The 18,954-nt window shown below is 41.3% G+C and overlaps 1 protein-coding gene across 1 annotated transcript in view; it reads left to right on the plus strand.

The window, feature by feature from the left end:
* Nucleotides 1-2,563: 2,563 nt before the first annotated feature.
* Epm2a (EPM2A glucan phosphatase, laforin) overlaps nt 2,564-18,954 on the plus strand; it is a 115,680-nt gene continuing 99,289 nt past the window's right edge. Inside the window, 1 exon segment of the mRNA NM_001276762.1 lies at nt 2,564-2,864. Within this exon segment, the coding sequence (NP_001263691.1) occupies nt 2,564-2,864 (301 nt within the window).

Here is an 18,954-nt window from a genome sequence, read left to right on the forward strand (position 1 = left end):
CCCGAGACTTGAGTAAGGGTCTCCCCACTCCGGGGGTCTTTCACTGTCAGGCTTGATGACCTGTCTTCAGTCCCCAAGGCCCATATGGTGGAAGAGAATTGAACCCTAAAAATTCTACTCTGATTTACACACACACACACACACACACACACACACACACACACACACACACACACAAATGCATTTCATATAAAAATGTCCTACCAAAAATATACATTTCTCTCCATATTTGTTAGCAAAATTGATGCCTTTTACCATGTGACTTCCCCTCCCCTTTCTTCTCGTGGACTGTGCCCTTCTGTACCTCAGTTTCCTTACATCTGAAAATAGGGATAACATCGTAGTTACCTCGTAGGTCTGTTGAGAGAGTCAAATGATAATCTAAGAAGAAAAACCTTGTCTGACTCATAATAAGTTCTCAGTGACTACTCCTATGGTTGATATAGCCAAATGATTGACAAGCAAAGTTTGGTTGGGGCCTTGACACACGTTGCTTAATCCGTAACTCGGTATTCATTTTTTTGATTTGCTGTTTTCTTGGTACACAATGTGGCCATCAAATTTTCGTCTTAGATCCACGCCTTAAATCAAGGATCGAGTATTTTGTTTAGTGGCTGAGAAGAGTTCATTCTTCAATAGTTGAAGCATTTAGTCAACTCTTGTTCTCTCTTTCTCGCTTCCCCTCTTCCCCCTTTGTCCTTCTCTTCCCATTCCCCTCCCCCTCTCTCCACATGCTTATAGCGACCTCTACTCTCCCTCCTCCCCCTCTCTCTCCCTCTCTTTCTGCCTTTCCCACTTAACTCCCCTCCCCATGCCATGAATAAACTCCATTCTATATTAGAAAAAAAATAAAACAACAACAAGAACAACAAAAACCCAAAAAAAATTTCGTCTCTGTCTGATGAAAAAGAAGAAAAAGTGAAGGTCCTTCGAACCATCGTTGTTTTCTCTTTCCACCATTATTTCACTTGCTCAGCTGGAAGAATGCCATGTGAGAACCCCATGACAGAGGCAACACCACACTCTTAGAGCCTGCTTCCTGCAGAAACAAGTCACTGAGGTCCGAATTCCCACAAAGACAGGTAGTCCTCTGGCCCAGTGACCATTATCTTCCTGAAGTTAGTCGGAGGATGTTTTGTAACACGGACTTAAATAGACTTAAATTCGCCAGATTTTTTTTTTTTTCATTTTAAGAGTGTTAAAGGGGCTGGAAAGATGGCTCAGCGGTTAAGAACACTATTTTTTCCAGGGGTCTGAAATTCCCAGCAACCACATGGTGGCTCACAACCATCTGTAATGGGATCTGACGCCCTCTTCTGGTGTGTCTGAAGACAGCAACAGTGTATTTATAAAATAAATCTTTTTAAAAAAGAGTGTTTAAGAGTGACATGTAGTATTTGTTTACTAACCGTTCTATAAACCGAGTTTTGTGTATTTTAGTTTTTTTCTAGTTTTGTCTGACAGATTTTCTATACATGCATAAAGTTCTGATTTTCTCCTACACCATCTTCCCAATTTTGACGACTATGCTTGTGATTTTTAAATTCATTTTGGGGATGTGTATCTGGACACTTTTAGCGAAATAACGACTTAACCTAAAGTTTTTTTTTTTTTCTTCTTTTTTTCGGAGCTGGGGACCGAACCCAGGGCCTTGCGCTTCAGGGCCTTGCCACTGAGCTAAATCCCCAACCTCTTATTTTTTTTTTTCTCTAAAGTTTTAATATTTACAAGAAGCAAATTTTATTTTTGTTGTTGTTTTTCCTTTCTTCCAAGAAGCAAATTCTCTCTCTCTCTCTCTCTCTCTCTCTCTCTCTCTCTCTCTCTTTCTCTCTCTCTCTCTCCACACACACACACACACACACACACACACACACACACACACACACACACACACACCCCTAGGAACCAAGGCAGGAGGATCTCAAAAGTTCGTGGCCAGTCTGGTTTCCACAGTGAGGAACTTGTATCTAAACTTTGTCTTTTCACCTCAAGGTTTTATCTTGTTTTGATCCTCAGATCTCATATCAACTTCCATACGCTAAAAAGAGAAGTCTTTGTTCTGTTGACCCCTCTAGGCCAGGGAAAGAACTGTGTGTTTGATGAACTCCGGGTTTTTGCGTTTGGAGTGGAGGGTCTCTAAAGACCATTCATTATTCATATGCGTTATTCCCACCTTATAATCAGAGGCCGTAGGGACTAACTGTTGGGGTGCTTGATTGAGGGTTACAGGTAAATCCGGGATCATCGCCAACCTCACTAAGGCTGGGGGCTCAGGCTACACGCTTTCTTCCTTCCTGACTTAGTACAAGAGATTTCAGATCTCTGGGAAGACGACTGGACAATGTCGGGGTGTCGTCTTCCTCTCTCCTAGCTCCAGTTTGGGTCCCAGCCTCTGGCGAGCCCCGAATACCCGCCTCCCACGGCTGCAGCTCCGGGGCTCCTGGGAACTTAAAACCGGCGGCCGCGTGACCAGGCCACAAACACGCGGCGCCGCACGTGTCCGCGCGGTCCCGCAGCTCGCGTCGCCGCCGCTAGCCAGGTTCCCAGGACTGGAGTCACCGCCATGCTCTTCCGCTTCGGCGTGGTGGTGCCGCCCGCGGTGGCCGGCACTCGGCTGGAGCTGCTGCTCGCAGGATCGCGGCCCGAGTTGGGGCGCTGGGAGCCGCGCGGCGCCGTGCGTCTCAGGCCGGCGGGTACCGCGGCGGGAGCGGCCGCGCTGGCATTGCAGGAGCCGGGCCTGTGGCTCGCTGAGGTGGAGCTGGCTCCGGAGGAGGAGGCGGCCGATGGGGCGGAGCCGGGCCGTATTGACACGTTCTGGTACAAGTTCCTGCAGCGCGAGCCGGGAGGCGAGCTGCACTGGGAAGGTACAACGCACCCGGGCCTCGGGGCCCGCACCCCGCAGCTCCCCGTGCACCCCACAGTTGGCCTCCGCTCGCCCACTCCTATCTCAATCCTACCCCGCTGCACCGCGATCCCTTAATCCCCCTGGGCCTGATCAAGACCCAGCCGGGTGGTTCTGCCTCGCCTCTGCCCCAGGCCTCTCTGTAATCTTTAAAGTGGCCCATCCCAGACTACAAAGTGCGGATTACTGGAGGAAATTTTCTTTTAGATTTTTGAGACTGAATCAGTGGGAAATAGCCAGCTCTTCCCCCAGAGTCAGCTCACATAGGTAGAAGACAATTCAGACGAGACTCGATTTCTTAAAATATATAAAGAGTAATATTGGTTGTAAAGAAGTAATACAAATGAATAATAGCCAGGTGTGTTAGCACAAATCTGTAATCTCAGAATTTGGGAGGATGAGGCAGGAGATTGCTGGGAGTTCACAGCCAGCCTAGGCTACAGAGGGAGAACTTGTGAGAAAGATTATATTAAGAAGATATGAGTGAAAGCATTTCCACCGTACAACACCTAAACACATTGCCTGCATGCATGTGCGTATGTTATTGAACAAATATTGTACAATATATAATTTTGAATACTTATTTTTCCTTAACAATAATATTAATACAGCTTAGGCTTATTTGCATATGGGTGTGCTTTACTTTTTAAGTGAAAAGTACTGTGCACCTGTTACAGTTCATTACCTTTTGATTTTCGAGATTTCGTGGATTGGATTCTAAGTGCATAGTTTTCTTTCTAGCGTTTGGAAGTATTTCTGTACAATAAATTTAAAGAAGCCACTTTACAGTTCAGTTAGGAATGCCTTGAAAAAGTGGTACCGGAGTGTTCTCCGACCACATTGGGTGAATCGAGACAGCCTTTTCTGTGAAGGAAATGAGCACGGAAGAAAACGGAATCTGTGTGGATGGCTCAGTGGCTCTCCCAATCCCATGAAGGGAATGCGTCTTGAGAAGTTCATATGGGCAGAAAAACAGACCAGTACCAGTTTGTGGAAACCAAGAGTGCAGAAAAAAAAAAAAAAAAAAAAAAAAAAACAAAACCAAAACCCAAGAGGAGCACACAGTTTCCTGGGATGTGTTTATCACCTTTGCTGGTCATTTTGGTCACTGCTGGGTTTCATGATCAGCTAGCATTTCACTATGTCAGATGTGAGAGGTGCCTGCCTTTCTCTGTCCTTCCTTTATAGTGCATTTCTCCTACTGCTACTGTGGCTTTTCTCCACTGTAAAATAATATCTGATAATTTTGATAACAGTGCATGATGTACGCGATCTTCCATTTCCAGGTTCCCTCCTTTATTAGCTTTCCTGGTACCACAAAGCTCTGGTGCTTGGGTTGCTATTTCTTTCTTTCTGTTTTTTATTGGGTATTTTTATTTACATTTCAAATGTTATCCCCTTTCCCATTTTCCCGTCCATAAACCCCTGTGCCATCCCCCTCCCTCTGCTTCTATGAGGGTGTTTCCCCACCCACCCATCCACCACTTCCTACCTCACCGTCCTGACCTTTCCCTACACTGGAGGGAGGGGAAACCAGCCTTGGCGGGACGAAGGGCTTCTCCTCCTATTGGTGCCCACAAGGCCATCCTCTATTACATATGCAGCTGGAGCTATGGGTCTGACCATGTGTATTCTTTGGATGGTGGTTTAGTCACTGGGAGCTCCAGGGAGGTTGGTTGGTATTGTTCTTCCTATGGTAATGCAAACCCCTTCAGCTCCTTCAATCCTTTCTCTAACTCCTCCAGACCCCATTCTCTGTTCGAATCTGTATTTGTCATGCTCTGGCAGAGCCTCTCAGGAGACAGCTATATCAGGCTCCTATCAGCATGTACCTTGGCATCAGCAATATTGTCTGGGTTTGGTGGCTGTATATATATGGGCTGGAACCCTAGGTAGGGCAGGATGTGAATGGGCCCTTCAGTCTCTGCTTCAAACTTTGTCTCCATATCTTCCCCTATGAATATTTTTGTTCCCCCTTCCAAGAAGGACTGAAGCATCTGCACTTGGTCATTCTTCTTCTTGAGCTTCATGTGGTCTATGGATTGTATCTTGGGTAATCCGAGCTTTTGGGCTAATATCTACTTATCAATGAGTGCATACCATGTGTGTTTTTCTGTGATTGGGTTACCTCACTCAGGATGATACTTTCCAGTTCCAACCATTTGCCTATGAATTTCATAAAGTCATTGTTTTTGATAGCTGAGTAATATTCCATTGTGTAGATGTACCATATTTTCTGTATCCATTCCTCTGTTGAAGGGCATCTGGGTTCTTTCCAGCTTCTGGCTATTATAAATATGGCTGCGATGAACATAGTGGAGCATGTGTCTTTGTTATATGTTGGAGCATCTTTTGGGTATATGCCCAAGAGAGGTATAGCTGGATCCTCAGGCAGTGCAATGTCCAACTTTCTGAGGAACCTCCAGACTGATTTCCAGAATGGTTGTACCAGCTTACAATCCCACCAACAATGGAGGAGTGTTCCTCTTTCTCCGCATCCTCGCCAGCATTTGCTGTCACCTGAGTTTTTGATCTTAGCCATTCTGACTGGTGTGAGGTGGAATCTCAGGGTTGTTTTGATTTGCATTTCCCTGATGACTAAGGATGTTGAACATTTCTTTACATGCTTCTCAGCCATTCAGAATTCCTCAGCTGTGAATTCTTTGTTTAGCTCTGAACCCCATTTTTAATAGGGTTATTTGATTCTCTGGAGTCTAACTTATAGAGTTCTTTGTACATATTGGATATTAGTCCTCTATCAGATGTAGAATTGATAAAGACCTTTTCCCAATCTGTTTGCCGTTTTGTCCTAATGACAGTGTCCTCTCCCTTACAGAAGCTTTGCAGTTTTATGAGGTCCCATTTGTCGATTCTTGATCTTAGAACATAAGATCTGTTCAGTTCAAGAAGTTTTTCCCAGTGCCCATGTGTTCAAGGTTCTTCCGCACTTTTTCTTCTATTAGTTTGAGTGTATCTGGTTTTATATGGAGGTCCCTGATTCACGTGTACTTGAGCTTTGCACAGGGCCAATTTGCATTCTTCTACATGCTGACCTCCAGTTGAACCAGAGCCATATGTTGAAAATGCTATCTTTTTTCCCCCCGATGAATGGTTTAGGTCCCTTATCAAAGATCAAGTAACCATAGGAATGTGGGTTCATTTCTTGGTCTTCAATTCTATAGCATTGTTCTACCTGCCTGTCTCTGTACCAATACCAAATGGTTTTAATCACTATTGCTCTGTAATACAGCTTGAGGTCAGGGATGGTGATTCCCCCAGAAATTCTTTTATTGTTGAGGATAGTTTTTGCTATCCTGGGATGTTTGTTATTCCAAATGAATTTGCAAATTGCTCTTCCTAACTCTTTGAAGAATTGAGTTGGAATTTTGATGGAGATTGCATTGAATCTGTAGATGGCTTTCGGCAAGATGGCCATTTTTACTATATTAATCCTGCCAATTCATGAGCATGGAAGATCTTTCCATCTTCTGAGATCTTCCTCAATTTCTTTCTTCAGAGACTTGAAGTTCTTGTCATATAGATCTTTCACTTGCTTGGTTAGAGTTACACCGAGGTATTTTACATTATTTGTGACTATTGTGAAGGGTGTCATTTCCCCAATTTCTTTCTTAGCCTGTTTATCCTTTGAATAGAGGAAGACTACTGATTTGTTTGAGTTAATTGTATACGCAGCCACTTTGCTAAAGTTGATTATCAGGCTTAGTAGTTCTCTGGTGGAACATTTGGCGTCACTTAAGTATACTATCATATCATCTGAAATAGTGATATTTTGACTTCTTCCTTGACAATTTGCATCCCTTTGACCTCCTTTTGCTGTCTGATTGCTCTGACTAGGACTGTATTGAATAAGTAGGGAGAGAGTGGGCAGCCTTGTCTAGTCCCTAGATTTTAGTGGGATTGCTTCAAGTTCCTCTCCATTTAGTTTGATGTTGGCTACTGGTTTGCTGTATATTGCTTTTATTGTGTTCCGGTATGGGCTTTGAATTCCTGATCTTTCGAAGACTTTTAACATGAAGGGGTGTTGAATTTTGTTAAATGCTTTCTCAGCATCTAATGAGATGATCCTGTGGGTTTTTTTTCTTTAAAAAAGTTTGTGTATATAGTGGATTATGCCAATGGATTTCCATATATTGAACCAATCCTGCATCCCTGGGATGAAGCCTACTTGATCATGGTAGTTGATCGTTTTGACGTGTTCTTGGGTTTGGTTTTTTTATTGTGTATTTTTGCATCGATATTCATAAGGGAAATTGGTTTGAAGTTCTCTTTCTTTGCTGGGTCTTTGTGTGGTTTAGGTGTAAGCGTAATTGTGGCTTCATAGAAGGAATTCGGTAGTGCTCCATCTGTTTCAATTTTGTGGAGTAATTTGAACAGTATTGGTGTGAGGTCTTCTATGAAGGTCTGATAGAATTCTGCACTGAACCCATCTGGTCCTGGGCTTTGTTTTTTGGTTGAGAGACTTTTAATAACTGCTTCTATTTCTTTAGGTTGTTTAGATGGTTTATCTGATCCTGATTTAACTTTGGTTCCTAGTATCTGTCTAGAAATTTGTCCATTTCCTCCAGGTTTTCCAGTTTTGTTGAATGTAGGCTTTTGTAGTAGGATCTGATGGTTTTTTAATTTCCTCAGATTCTGCTGTTATGTCTCCTTTTTCATTTCTGATTTTGCTAATTTGGATACTTTTTCTGTGCTCTCTGGTTAGTCTGGCTAAGGATTTACTTATCTTGTTGATTTTCTCAAAGAACCAGCTTTTGGTTCTGTTGATTCTTTGTATAGTTCTTTTTGTTTCTACTTGGTTGATTTCAGCTTTGAGTTTGATTATTTCCTGCCGTCTACTCCTCTTGGGTGAATTTGCTTATTTTTGTTCTATAGCTTTTAGGTGTCAAGCTGCTGATATATGCTCTCTCCAGTTTCTTTTTTCAGGCACTCAGAACTATGAATTTTCTTCTTAGCACTGCTTTCATTATGTCCCATGTATTTGGGTATGTTGTGCCTTCATTTTCATTAAATCCTAAAACTTCTTTAAATTCTTTCTTTATTTCTTCCTTGACCAAGTTATCATTTAGTAGAGCATTGTTCAACTTTCATGTGAATGTAGGCTTTCTGTCGTTTTTCTTTTTATTGACAATCAGCTGTAGTTCGTGGTGATCTGATAGGACACACGGGATTATTTCTATTTTCCTGTATCTGTTGAAGCCTGTTTTGTGACCGATTATATGGCCAATTTTGGAGAAGGAACCATGAGGTACTGAGAGGAAGGTATATTCTTTTGTTTTAGGTTGAAATGTTCTATAAATATTTGTTAAATCCATTTGGTCCGTAACTTCTGTTAGTTTCTCTATGTCTCTATTTTGTTTCTGTTTCCGTGATCTGTCCTTTGCTGAGATTAGGATGTTGAAGTCTCCCACTATTGTGTGAGGTGCAGTGTGTGCTTTGAGCTTCTTTTATAAATGTTTCTTTTTAAAGGTTTCTTTTATGAATGTAGGTGCCATTGCATTTGAAGCATAGATATTGAGGATGAGAGTTCATCTTGGTGGATTTTTCCTTTGATGAATATTAAGTTTTCTTTCTTATTTTTTGATAGCTTTTGGTTGAAAGTCGATTTTATTCATATTAGAATGACTACTCCAGCTTGTTTCTCGGGACCATTTGCTTGGAAAATTGTTTTCCAGCCTTTTACTCTGAGGTAGCATCTGTCTTTGACACTGAGGTGTGTTTCCTGTATGCAGCAAACTGCTGGGTCCTCTTTACATATCCAGTTTGTTAATCTGTGTCTTTTTACTGGGGAATTGAGTCCATTGAGGTGGAATTATGTTTGTGTGGATCTCTTCTTTTGGGTTGGTTAAAATTAGATTGCTTTCTCGCTTTTTCTAGGGTTTAGTTTCTCTCTCTCTCTCTCTCTCTCTCTCTCTCTCTCTCTCTCATTTTTCCATCTACTATCCTTTATAAGGCTGAATTTGTAGAAAGATATTTGTGTAAATTTGGTTTTGTCATGGAATATCTTGGTTTCTCCATCTATGTTAATTGAGAGTTTTGCTGGATATAGTAGCCTGGGCTGGCATTTGTGTTCTCTTAGGGTCTCTGTGTCATCTGCCCAGGATCTTCTGGCTTTCATATTTTCTGGTGAGAAGGTTGATGTAATTCTGATAGGTCTGTCTTTATATGTTACTTGACCTTTTCCCCTTATTGTTTTTAATATTCTTTCTTTGTTTTCTGCATTTGGTGTTTTGACTATTATGTGATGGGAGGAATTTCTTTTCTGGTCCAATCTATTTTGAGCTCTATAGGCTTCTTGTATGTTTATGGGCATCTCTTTAGGTTAGGGAAGTGTTTTGGTTTTCTTTTTTTTTTTTTCTTTTTTTTTTTGTGTGTATAATTTTGTTAAAGATATTTACTGGCCCTTTAAGTTGGGAGTCTTCATGCTCTTCTATATCTATTATCCTTAGGTTTGATCTTCTTGTCGTTTTACTTTTTCTTTGATGGTTGTGTCAATGTTTTCTATGAGATTCTCTCTTCTATCTCTTGTATTCTGTTGGTGATACTTGGATCTATGACTCCTGATCCCTTCCCTAGGTTTTTCTATCTCCAGGGTTGTCTCCTTTTGTGATTTCTTTATTGTTTCTATTTCCATTTTTAGATCCTGGGTGGTTTTGGTCAATTCCTTCACCTGTTTGTGTTTTCCTGTAATTCTTTAAGGGATTTTTGTGTTTCCTTTTTAAGGGCTTCTACTTGTTTACATGTATCATCCTGTATTTCTTTAAGGGAGTTATTTATGTCCTTCTTTAAGTCCTCTATCATCACCATAAAATGTGAAATTTAATCCAAATCTTGCTTTTCTGGTGTGTTTGGATATCCAGTATTTGCTTTGGTGGGAGAACTGGGCTCTGATGATGCCAAGTAGTCCTGGATTCTGTTGCTTAGGTTCCTGTGCTTGCCTCTCGCCATCTGGTTGTTTTGTGAGTTTCAAACTTTAAGGATAAAAGCCGCCTTAGGGAAACATCAGGTGACTAGGACTTCCCTATAAGCCTGAGGCCAGGGAGTTTCACAAGAATGTGCTGAGTAAATACCCTATTCAGGAAGTGTCCTAACCACAGTAAGGGCGGGAACCTACACACACACACACACACACACACACACACACACACACACACACATCCCAGTACCGGAGATGTCTTCCCACCTAGGGCCTCCAATGAATTCAAAGGACAATAGGCGGCCAATGAATTCAAAAGGTAATAAGCCCTGCCAATGAGAAATACCCAACTCATGCTGTAACCTAAAGCCTATACCCTGAAAAAGTATAAAGAGCGTGGGCCTTTCTTATTCGGGGTCGCCTCAGTCCCAATTACAGGGCCACCCCAGTGTACTGGATTATTAAACCTCTTGCTTATTGCATCGATCTCCGTCTCTGTGTCTCTGTGACTGGGACATCCCAAACGTAGGTCTGGTGGGGGGGTTGCTTTTCAAGTCTTACAGTTTCTGGTGTTAGCTTGTCTTACTGTCTCTGACAGCGGCTTGACCCTCCTGCAATCCTGTGTGTCAGAACTCCTGAAGACTGGCTTTCTCCCAGGGGGATCTGGGTACAGAGAGCTGTGTCACAGGGTCAGCTTCGGAGCAGGCAAGGATCCTGTCCCAGACTGCTCCTAGGTTCCTGTGTCTTGAGGACTTCAGGCAGGTCCCTTGAAGCAGAAATGGTAGTCTTACCTTTGCTCTCAGGTATGTCAGAACTCCTGGAGACTGGCTTTCAGCTCTGACTGGGTTTCTATTTCTTCTTTTTTTTTTTAATTTTTTTTTTAATTTTATTAACTTGAGTATTTCTTATTTTCATTTTGAGTGTTATTCCCTTTCCCAATTTCAGGGCCAACATCACCCTAACCCTAAACCCTCCCCTCCCCTTCTTTATGGGTGTTCCCCTCTCCATCCTCCCCCCATTGCTGCCCTCCCCCCAACAGTCTAGTACACTGGGGATTCAGTCATAGCAGGACCCAGGGCTTCCCCTTCCACTGGTGCTCTTACTAGGATATTCATTGCTACCTATGAGGTCAGAGTCCAGGGTCAGTCCATGTATAGTCTTTAGGTAGTGGCTTAGTCCCTGGAAGCTCTGGTTGCTTGGCATTGTTGTACATATGGGGTCTCGAGCCCCTTCAAGCTCTTCCAGTTCTTTCTCTGATTCCTTCAACGGGGGTCCTATTCTCAGTTCAGTGGTTTGCTGCTGGCATTCGCCTCTGTATTTGCTGTATTCTGGCTGTGTCTCTCAGGAGCAATCTACATCCGGCTCCTGTCGGCCTGCACTTCTTTGCTTCATCCATCTTGTCTAATTGGGTGGCTGTATATGTATGGGCCACATGTGGGGCAGGCTCTGAATGGGTGTTCCTTCAGTCTCTGTTTTAATCTTTGACTCTCTCTTCCCTGCCAAGGGTATTCTTGTTCCCCTTTTAAAGAAGGAGTGAAGCATTCACATTTTGATCATCCGTCTTGAGTTTCATTTGTTCTAGGCATCTAGGGTAATTCAAGCATTTGGGCTAATAGCCACTTACCAATGAGTGCATACCATGTATGTCTTTCTGTGATTGGGTTAGCTCACTCAGGATGATATTTTCCAGTTCCAACCATTTGCCTACGAATTTCATAAAGTCATTGTTTTTGATAGCTGAGTAATATTCCATTGTGTAGATGTACCACATTTTCTGTATCCATTCCTCTGTTGAAGGGCATCTGGGTTCTTTCCAGCTTCTGGCTATTATAAATAAGGCTGCGATGAACATAGTGGGGTACATGACTTTTTTATATGTTGGGGCATCTTTTGGGTATATGCCCAAGAGAGGTATAGCTGGATCCTCAGGCAGTTCAATGTCCAATTTTCTGAGGAACTTCCAGCCTGATTTCCAGAATGGTTGTACCAGTCTGCAATCCCACCAACAATGGAGGAGTGTTCCTCTTTCTCCGCATCCTTGCCAGCATTTGCTGTCACCTGAGTTTTTGATCTTAGCCATTCTCACTGGTGTGAGGTGAAATCTCAGGGTTGTTTTGATTTGCATTTCCCTTATGACTAAAGATGTTGAACATTTCTTTAGGTGTTTCTCAGCCATTCGGCATTCCTCAGCTGTGAATTGTTTGTTTAGCTCTGAACCCCATTTTTTAATAGGGTTATTTGTCTCCCTGCGGTCTAATTTCTTGAGTTCTTTGTATATTTTGGATATAAGGCCTCTATCTGTTGTAGGATTGGTAAAGATCTTTTCCCAATCTGTTGGTTGCCGTTTTGTCCTAACCACAGTGTCCTTTGCCTTACAGAAGCTTTGCAGTTTTATGAGATCCCATTTGTCGATTCTTGATCTTAGAGCATAAGCCATTGGTGTTTTGCTCAGGAAATTTTTTCCAGTGCCCATGTGTTCCAGATGCTTCCCTAGTTTTTCTTCTATTAGTTTGAGTGTGTCTGGTTTGATGTGGAGGTCCTTGATCCACTTGGACTTAAGCTTTGTACAGGGTGATAAGCCTGGATCGATCTGCATTCTTCTACGTGTTGACCTCCAGTTGAACCAGCACCATTTGCTGAAAATGCTATCTTTTATCCATTGGATGGTTTTGGCTCCTTTGTCAAAAATCAAGTGACAATAGGTGTGTGGGTTCATTTCTGGGTCTTCAATTCTATTCTATTGGTCTATCTGTCTGTCTCTGTACCAATACCATGCAGTTTTTATCACTATTGCTCTGTAATACTGCTTGAGTTCAGGGATAGTGATTCCCCCTGAAATCCTTTTATTGTTGAGGATAGTTTTAGCTATCCTGGGTTTTTTGTTATTCCAGATGAATTTGCAAATTGTTCTAACTCTTTGAAGAATTGGATTGGTATTTTGATGGGGATTTCATTGAATCTGTAGATCGCTTTTGGTAAAATGGCCATTTTTACTATATTAATCCTGCCAATCCATGAGCATGGAGATCTTTCCATCTTCTGAGGTCTTCTTCAATTTCTTTCTTCAGTGTCTTGAAGTTCTTATTGTACAAATCTTTTACTTGCTTTGTTAAAGTCACACCGAGGTACTTTATATTATTTGGGTCTATTATGAAGGGTGTCGTTTCCCTAATTTCTTTCTCGGCTTGTTTCTCTTTTGTGTAGAGGAAGGCTACTGATTTATGTGAGTTAATTTTATACCCAGCCACTTTGCTGACATTGTTTATCAGCTTTAGTAGTTCTCTGGTGGAACTTTTGGGATCACTTAAATATACTATCATATCATCTGCAAATAGTGATATTTTGACTTCTTCTTTTCCGATCTGTATCCCCTTGACCTCCTTTTGTTATCTGATTGCTCTGGCTAGAACTTCAAGAACTATATTGAATAAGTAGGGAGAGAGTGGGCAGCCTTGTCTAGTCCCTGATTTTAGTGGGATTGCTTCAAGTTTCTCTCCATTTAGTTTAATGTTAGCAACTGGTTTGCTGTATATGGCTTTTACTATGTTTAGGTATGGGGCTTGAATTCCTATTCTTTCCAGGACTTTTATCATGAAGGGGTGTTGAATTTTGTCAAATGCTTTCTCAGCATCTAATGAAATGATCATGTGGTTTTGTTCTTTCAGTTTGTTTATATAATGGATCACGTTGATGGTTTTCCGTATATTGAACCATCCCTGCATGCCTGGGATGAAGCCTACTTGATCATGGTGGATGATTGTTTTGATGTGCTCTTGGATTCGGTTTGCCAGAATTTTGTTGAGTATTTTTGCGTCGATATTCATAAGGGAAATTGGTCTGAAGTTCTCTTTCTTTGTTGTGTCTTTGTGTGGTTTAGGTATAAGTGCAATTGTGGCTTCGTAGAAGGTATTCGGTAGTGATCCATCTGTTTCAATTTTGTGGAATAGTTTGGATAGTATTGGTATGAGGTCTTCTATGAAGGTCTGATAGAATTCTGCACTAAACCCGTCTGGACCTGGGCTCTTTTTGGTTGGGAGACCTTTAATGACTGCTTCTATTTCCTTAGGAGTTATGGGGTTGTTTAACTGGTTTATCTGTTCCTGATGTAACTTCGGTACCTGGTATCTGTCTAGGAAATTGTCCATTTCCTGCAGATTTTCAAGTTTTGTTGAATATAGGCTTTTATAGTAAGATCTGATGATTTTTTGAATTTCCTCTGAATCTGTAGTTATGTCTCCCTTTTCATTTCTGATTTTTTAATTTGGACACACTCTGTGTGTCCTCTCGTTAGTCTGGCTAAGGGTTTATCTATCTTGTTGATTTTCTCAAAGAACCAACTTTTGGTTCTGTTGATTCTTTCTATAGTCCTTTTTGTTTCTACTTGGTTGATTTCAGCTCTGAGTTTGATTATTTCCTGCCTTCTACTCCTCCTGGGTGTATTTGCTTCTTTTTGTTCTAGAGATTTTAGGTGTGCTGTCAAGCTGCTGACATATGCTCTTTCCTGTTTCTTTCTGCAGGCACTCAGCGCTATGAGTTTTCCTCTTAGCACAGCTTTCATTGTGTCCCATGAGTTTGGGTATGTTGTACCTTCATTTTCATTAAATTCTAAAAAGTTTTTAATTTCTTTCTTTATTTCTTCCTTGACCAGGTTATCATTGAGTAGAGCATTGTTCAATTTCCACGTATATGTGGCATTCTTCCCTTATTGTTATTGAAGACCAGTTTTAGGCCGTGGTGGTCCGATAGCACGCATGGGATTATTTCTATCTTTCTGTACCTGTTGAGGCCCGTTTTTTGACCAATTATATGGTCAATTTTGGAGAAAGTACCATGAGGAGCTAAGAAGAAGGTATATCCTTTTGCTTTAGGATAGAATGTTCTATAAATATCCGTTAAGTCCATTTGGCTCATGACTTCTCTTAGTCTGTCTACATCTCTGTTTAATTTCTGTTTCCATGATCTGTCCATTGATGAGAGTGGGGTGTTGAAATCTCCTATTATTATTGTGTGAGGTGCAATGTGTGTTTTGAACTTTAGTAAGGTTTCTTTTACGTATGTAGGTGCCCTTGTATTTGGGGCATAGATATTTAGGATTGAGAGTTCATCTTGGTGGATTTTTCCTTTGATGAATATGAAGTGTCCTTCCTTATCTTTTTTGATAACTTTTAGTTGAAAATTGATTTTATTTGATATTAGAATGGCTACTCCAGCTTGCTTCTTCCGACCATTTGCTTGGAAAGTTGTTTTCCAGCCTTTCACTCTGAGGTAGTGTCTGTCTTTGTCTCTGAGGTGTGTTTCCTGTAGGCAGCAGAATGCAGGGTCCTCGTTGCGTATCCAGTTTGTTAATCTATGTCTTTTTATTGGGGAGTTGAGGCCATTGATGTTGAGAGATATTAAGGAATAGTGATTATTGCTTCCTGTTATATTCATATTTGTATGTGAGGTTATGTTTGTGTGCTTTTCTTCTCTTTGTTTTGTTGCCAAGACGATTAGTTTCTTGCTTCTTCTAGGGTATAGCTTGCCTCCTTATGTTGGGCTTTACCATTTATTATCCTTTGTAGTGCTGGATTTGTAGAAAGATATTGTGTAAATTTGGTTTTGTCATGGAATATCTTGGTTTCTCCATCTATGTTAATTGAGAGTTTTGCAGGATACAGTAACCTGGGCTGGCAGTTGTGTTCTCTTAGGGTTTGTATGATATCAGTCCAGGATCTTCTGGCCTTCATAGTTTCTGGCGAAAAGTCTGGTGTGATTCTGATAGGTCTGCCTTTATATGTTCCTTGACCTTTTTCCCTTACTGCTTTTAATATTCTTTCTTTATTTTGTGCGTTTGGTGTTTTGACTATTATGTGACAGGAGGTGTTTATTTTCTGGTCCAATCTATTTGGAGTTCTGTAGGCTTCTTGTATGCCTATGGGTATCTCTTTTTTTAATTTAGCGAAGTTTTCTTCTACGATTTTGTTGAAGATATTTACTGGTCCTTTGAGCTGGGAGTCTTCACTCTCTTCTATACCTATTATCCTTAGGTTTGATCTCCTCATTGAGTCCTGGATTCCCTGTATGTTTTGGACCAGTAGCTTTTTCCGCTTTACATTATCTTTGACAGTTGAGTCAATGATTTCTATGGAATCTTCTGCTCTTGAGATTCTCTCTTCCATCTTTTGTATTCTGTTGGTGAAGCTTGTATCTACAGCTCCTTGTCTCTTCTTTTGGTTTTCTATATCCAGGGTTGTTTCCATGTGTTTTTCTTGATTGCTTCCATTTCCATTTTTAATTCCTTCAACTGTTTGATTGTGTTTTCCTGGAATTCTTTCAGGGATTTTTGCGATCCCTCTCTGTAGGCTTCTACTTGTTTATTAATGTTTTCCTGTGTTTCTGTAAGGGAGTTCTTCCCGTCTTTTTTGAAGTCCTCCCGCATCATGATCAAATATGATTTTGAAACTAGATCTTGCTTTTCTGGAGTGTTTGTATATTCCATGTTTGTTTTGATGGGAGAATTGGGCTCTGATGGTGCCATGTAGTCTTGGTTTCTGTTGCTTGGGTTCCTGCGCTTGCCTCTCGCCATCAGATTATCTCTAGTGTTACTTTGTTCTGCTATTTCTGACAGTGGCTAGACTGTCCTATCAGCCTGTGTGTCAGGAGTGCTGTAGACCTGTTTTCCTGTTTTCTTTCAGCCTGTTATGGGGACAGAGTGTTCTGCTTTCGGGCGTGTAGTTTTTCCTCTCTACAGGTCTTCAGCTATTTCTGTGGGCCTGTGTCTTGAGTTCACCAGGCAGGTCACTTGCAGCAGAAAAGTTGGTCTTACCTGTGGTCCCGAGGCTCAAGTTCGCTCGCGGGGTGCTGCCCATGAGCTCGTTGCGGTGGCAGCAACCAGGAAGATCTGCGCCGCCGTTTCTGGGAGCTTCAGTGCACCAGGATTCCAGATGGCGTTTGGTGTTTTCCTCTGGAATCAATAATGTGTGCAGAGTGCAGTCTCTTCTGGTTTCCCAGGCGTGTCTGCCTCTCTGAAGGTTTAGCTCTCCCTCCCACGGGATTTGGGTGCAGAGAACTGTTTATCAGGTCTGTTCCTTCAGGTTCTGGCGGTGTCTCAGGCGCAGGGGTCCTGCCGCTCCTGGGCCCTCCCCCATGGGAACCCAGAGGCCTTATACAGTTTCCTCTTGGGCCAGGGATGTGGGCAGGGGTGGGCAGTGTTGGTGGTCTCTTCCGCTCTGCACCTCAGGAGTGCCCACCTGATCAGGCAGTGAGGTCTCTCTCCCACGGGGTCTGGGAGCAGAGAGCTGCTGCGGTCTGGTGGGTTTCTATTTCTTAATGCATCTACTTTGTCTGCTTTCAAATTTTCTGGAAATTGCCACGTGCATCATATAAAATCTGCAAAAATTAGTATCTATTGACACCTGCTGGAAATGCATAAAATTAGCAACTGTACATGCTATGTAACAATATATAACTATATATTACATATGTTGTATATAACACACAATACAACATATAATTATATGTTATGTAAATTGTAATTAATAATATATTTAAATTGTATAACAATCATAATATGACACAATTTTCTTGACTATAGTAGATATTATAATATAATATAATAAACAATCTTTCTGAAATTTTGCTTAAATTGAATTCAGATTTCATTTTACTTCATAGAAAGTTCTTCTGCAACTTAATTTCCTCTTAACTCTTTTAACAAAAGAATTATACTAGCCCATGAGATTTCGTGGTTAATCACAGAGTTTGATGAATGTTGTTTTGCTTATTTCTTGGGAACACCTTTCCCTGCAGACGTGGGATTTCTGTTGTAGTTCTTACTAATGTAAAGCTTCTTGATCACAGCCAGCTCTGGGACACTTTAACAACAAGCTCTCAGGTTGTCACCTTGCTTCGGATTCCATTTCCTTTTCCTTTGAGCAACGCAATCATTCGTTTTGTTTGCTGTATTCTCAAATAGCTTTCAGAAAGTGGCAGTTAGGGCAGCATCTGAGCCCTCAGTTTGGAATGTACCATTTTCTAGATCCTTCTCATCTTCAAGGCGCTTGCCCATAGCAGGCTTTGCCTCAGGACCTTTGAGAGTCAGCTTGGAATGTATTTTCAGATGTCAAAATCAGCACTTTCTTCTTCTTTTTCTCTTCCTCTACCTATCTTTCCTTTTCCTTTCCCTTTTTCTTTTGATGGAGGTAGTCTGTTTTGTCTTCCTTTGAAGCTTCAATTTTTTTTAAAAAATATTTTTGTGCCAGGATGTGTATTTTGTGTTGTTGGACAACTGTTTCCCTTAATCCTAAGAATTATTTTATTCAACCCAAGGAAATATTTCTTTGAGTATGTTATTCTCTGTTTTCATTTTTACATCTGAAACAGGATAGCCATATACCCTCTGTATGTTAGATATATTTCTGTATATGAGTTCCCCACTAGAGTTTTTAAAAATCAGCTATGTTATAATCTGGTCAGTGCACTGAAAATTTTACTTCTGGCAATTTTTTATTTTATATGAATGACTTTTTTTCTGGCGCATGTATTTGTGCACCAAGTAAGTGTGTGCAGTGCCTTCCAGGCCAGAAGAAGGCATTACAGATGATTATGAGCTGCCATTTGTGGGTACTGGGAATTGAATGTTGGCCCTCTGGAAAAGCAGCCAGTGGGATCTTAACCACTGAGCCATCATCTTTCTGGTCCCAACAGTCATTTAGTCATTTTTTTTTTAAATTTCCCAGATTTTTCTGTTATTTTCCGATATCTTCATTTTTTCTTTTCATAGCTGCTTGTTGTTAACGTATGGCTACAATTAATCTGAAACTTCCAGAAGATGTTAAATAGAGTTGGCCAAATCTTTCATTAGTTTAATCCCATTTGTAATCTTTTTCTTCTCCCTTTCATGGCTTCATTCATGCTGTAGAAATCCCTCATGTATCCCTGAATAAAGATGGCTGCGCTCTGAATAAAGAATATATGGTTAGCTCTGCCCTTGAAGTTGGTTTTGTTTATCCAAACCATCCCCTGAACAGGGGCTGCAGCCTTGGTCCAAGACAGGTCATTAGGATCGCAGGTGGCTGTAAGAGACCTGAGGGAATTTTGTCAAAAGACTCCAGTTCACTAACCATTGAGTAGTTTTACA

Source organism: Rattus norvegicus, chromosome 1 (genome assembly GCF_021556685.1).
Source record: "Rattus norvegicus strain SHRSP/BbbUtx chromosome 1, alternate assembly SHRSP_T2T, whole genome shotgun sequence".
Classification (NCBI taxonomy): domain Eukaryota; kingdom Metazoa; phylum Chordata; class Mammalia; order Rodentia; family Muridae; genus Rattus; species Rattus norvegicus.